We start from the raw sequence: 3,382 nt of genomic DNA on the forward strand, positions 1-3,382 counted from the left end.
GATGTGTGAACACTGGCTTTCTCTTGGAATAGTTTTAGTTTTTAAATGGCGTGAGGGATTTATCAAATGCTGAACTTTTCTTACTTTTTTGGATGTGTGATTTAAAAAAACAAAGCAGCATTTTCTCTAACACTTACACTGGAGCCAACAATAACTTCGTCTGTTTTCCCAAGTGACTGAAGCGATAGTGGAAGCTTTTGTCATTAAATCTGATGTGAAGTATAGCGCACTTGATACATGCATGCAACTGTTTATTGTCATTCCAGTACATAATTTACATTTTTTTCTAGCCAATTACAGTGTTTTAATACTCAGATGTTGTTGACATTTGTAGAAACTTTTTTTTTTTAAAGGAAAGTCAAAGGCAAAATGTTTCAATGTCATTTTCTTTAATGCAAAAAAATATACAAACATTTACAAAAAAAATGATAATAAAAAATAGGAATGTATTTGTATTTCAGACACAGGATCTATTCCTCAATGTAACACGTTTCACCAATAAATAAATAAATGTATTCTGAAAATATTTTTTTTTTTTTTGCACAGGTTCGATCCACAAAGTCAGCCTGCAGTATAATGTGAGCTTCACCACCAGTTGAGTCTCACACACACACACACACACACAAACTAAAACTGACACTTCCATGCACTTTGACCTCCACTGAAATAAGTCCAAAGGCATGCATTTAAAAAAAAAAACTTTTAAAAGAAAACATGATATTTTCAACATTCGTCGTCAACAACATGAAACCACATCAGAATGGGGTGTGTGTGTGTGTGTGTGTGTGTATGTGTGTGTGTGTGTATATAGAGCTAACACACGGATACAAGTCCCCATCGGGCCTCTGCAAAAAAGCAAAAAAAAAAAAAAAAAAAAAAAAAAAAAAAGATCCCCAGAGCCTCTGTCGTCTTTGGTTTAAATAGAGTGATCCCATGTATCCAGCATTGGACTCCAGATTTGTCCCGTCAGAATGTGATAAGTAGAATCAGCAGTCACCTGTAGGTCAGACAAGGAGTTCATTATCGCTAAAAGTGTGCAGAAATGTACACAAGCAGAAAAGAAATAACACAGGTTTAGTGTTTTGGGACTGTTTGGTTGCATTAGAGATCAGTGCAACCATTTAAAAAAAAACATTTTCTGTTGTGTTGTTCCCCCCCACACACACACACTTTTAAGTCTTGGATCATGCATTTTCGTTGAAAAACTAAGCGTACCATTTTGGGCATTAATTTCTCCAGATGTTAGTGAGATGTTGACATGGACCAAGCGCCTTCCATCCTCCATACAGAGAAGGCGTAGCTCAGCCTCTCATGCGCCACATAACTACAACTTGACATTTTGGAGTCCAGCTCGTCGCTCTGCAGCACCTGGTAGAGGAAGTCGATGTATCTGGCTGCAAGTTTTAGGGTCTGTATTTTGCTGAGTTTGTCCGAAGGCAAAGTGGGGATAATTTTCCGCAAACTTGCGAACGCCTCGTTGAGAGACTGGGTCCTCTGACGCTCCCGGACGTTGGCCATGACCCGCTGCGTCTGGAGCTCCTCGAAAGACTGGGGGCTGCTGCTGCTGGACTTCTTCCCTCTTTTCCCAGGGGTCGGGCTATCTGAGTCCTCCCCGTTTTTCCTGCTCGATCTCCTCTTCCTCCCACATCTCTTCGGCTGTCTGTCCAGCTCCCCCTCGCTGTTGCTCAGGCTGTCCACAGGAGAGACAGGGGGGCTGCTCGACTCTTCCCCCATATTTTCCTCAGACATCTCCACTTGGGTAGATGGCAGCCAGTAAGTGTCCAAAAAAAATTATTTCCCTCTCATGAAGTCAACGGATAAGTCCACCTGTAGGTCTATCTGGCTCTGAAGACACCAAAGTATCCATAGATGGGTCTCTGGGAGGACAAGACTTTTCTGATACTTGAGAAACTTAGGCAGTTCTTATAGGCTGCATGGCGCAAACTTTTTGGGGAGGGACAGGATTGGCCAAGAAGATGAATTACGTGAGGCGAGGGGTGGGCGCATAAAAGGAACTATCACAAAAACTCTTCATAGAAAGTCAGTGTTGCAGAAGAGAAGTGCTGCTATTTCACGTCACTATTATTACAAAAGCAATCTAGTTATAAAGTTAATATGATATATTTTTTAGATTAAATAATCTTTTAATTTTCATCTAACTAGGTTCATTTAAGCGAGGGAAAAACTATAAGTAAATTACCTCATTATGCATATGCAAAACGACGAAATCACATTGAAATAACAAGCAAATATATTTTAAATGAACATATTGTAACAACTGTCTCCCTGCAGGGCTGAGCGCAAACAGTGCGTCTTTTTACGCATTTATCCATCCATCGGCATACACATGAAATACTTTGTCACTTCATATAACTGCTGTTATGTATTTTCTATAATCTCCAGTAATTGTATAGGCTTGAAAAAAAAAGTATTATGCAACCCTGGCACATCTTTGTAGCTCTAACCCACATGGATCTGGGATTTATGTTTCCATTCAGTCTTACTTAAACCAAGTGAGATCAAAGGACTTTCATATAGGCAGCAGATGATCCCAATCTGACATTTTTGACATGCATCCAGCACTGCAAATTTTCAGACTTTTCCCTGAAGGACTGCTTGCATGCTCTAATTATATTCCCCACAAGAGGGCATGTGTTTTTTGTACACTATAATATACTGCAAATATATGTATATACTACTTTAAATATCTTTGTTCATCCATAAAACAATAGCAGAAGTGATTAAACTTGATTGATTGGTCAGAACCCCTGTTGAATCCAGTCCTGGATGAGGAAAAGGCAGTTCTGCGTGGAAGGCCCTCTGGTATTTACAAGGACGGTGATACAATATCCATCTTGTTTAGTGGAGGATTACTTTGTTTAGGTTGAGAAGGCTGTGGTCCACAGGAGCAGCATCTGGTTCAGGAAACGGTTGGGGGGGGGGGCCGTCAGGGTCAGAGGTCACAACACCAGCAAACATCCATTTACATCTTTGTGGAGGCCTGAGAGTGAAGTATTGTTCCAGGGGAAACCTCAGGATATCAACAATACACAGGGCTGTTTAAGTGAGACTTGAGCTGTTTCTATTTCAATCAAATGTTTCAGATTTAACTGAAGAGATGGTCAAATTTATTATATTTTCTGGCTCAAAAGTCAGCCTACAAAGTAAATATGAAAGTTTGGAACTTGCATATATCTGAAGATGATGATATTCACCGACAAAATGTCATCAGAGAGAGCAGCTGGAGCCTTTTCAAGGTGAGTGTACCTGTCTGGTGGCCCTGTCCATGGTACTGATCTCAGCATATACACTTTCCACCTGCTGCAACTCACAGGTAAAAACAGGATAATGTGTTGTAAATAAAGCAATTAAAGGAAAGATA

General features: G+C 40.0%; 1 protein-coding gene across 1 annotated transcript; it reads right to left on the reverse strand.

Annotated features, from left to right (window-relative positions):
• Positions 1–417: 417 nt before the first annotated feature.
• On the reverse strand, positions 418–2,163 carry twist1b (twist family bHLH transcription factor 1b). Its single transcript, XM_042424545.1, has 2 exons — positions 1,216–2,163; positions 418–997 (listed from the first exon to the last, which is right to left on the reverse strand). Exon 1 carries the CDS (start codon positions 1,747–1,749, stop codon positions 1,243–1,245), a length of 507 nt encoding a protein of 168 aa, XP_042280479.1. The 5' UTR covers positions 1,750–2,163; the 3' UTR covers positions 418–997; positions 1,216–1,242.
• Positions 2,164–3,382: the final 1,219 nt, after the last annotated feature.

Source organism: Thunnus maccoyii, chromosome 10 (genome assembly GCF_910596095.1).
Source record: "Thunnus maccoyii chromosome 10, fThuMac1.1, whole genome shotgun sequence".
Lineage (NCBI taxonomy): Eukaryota > Metazoa > Chordata > Actinopteri > Scombriformes > Scombridae > Thunnus > Thunnus maccoyii.

What these genes read in the sequence shown, in the direction of transcription:
- twist1b (XM_042424545.1), bottom strand. Translation starts at nt 1,749, where the DNA reads ATGTCTGAGGAAAATATGGGGGAAGAGTCGAGCAGCCCCCCTGTCTCT.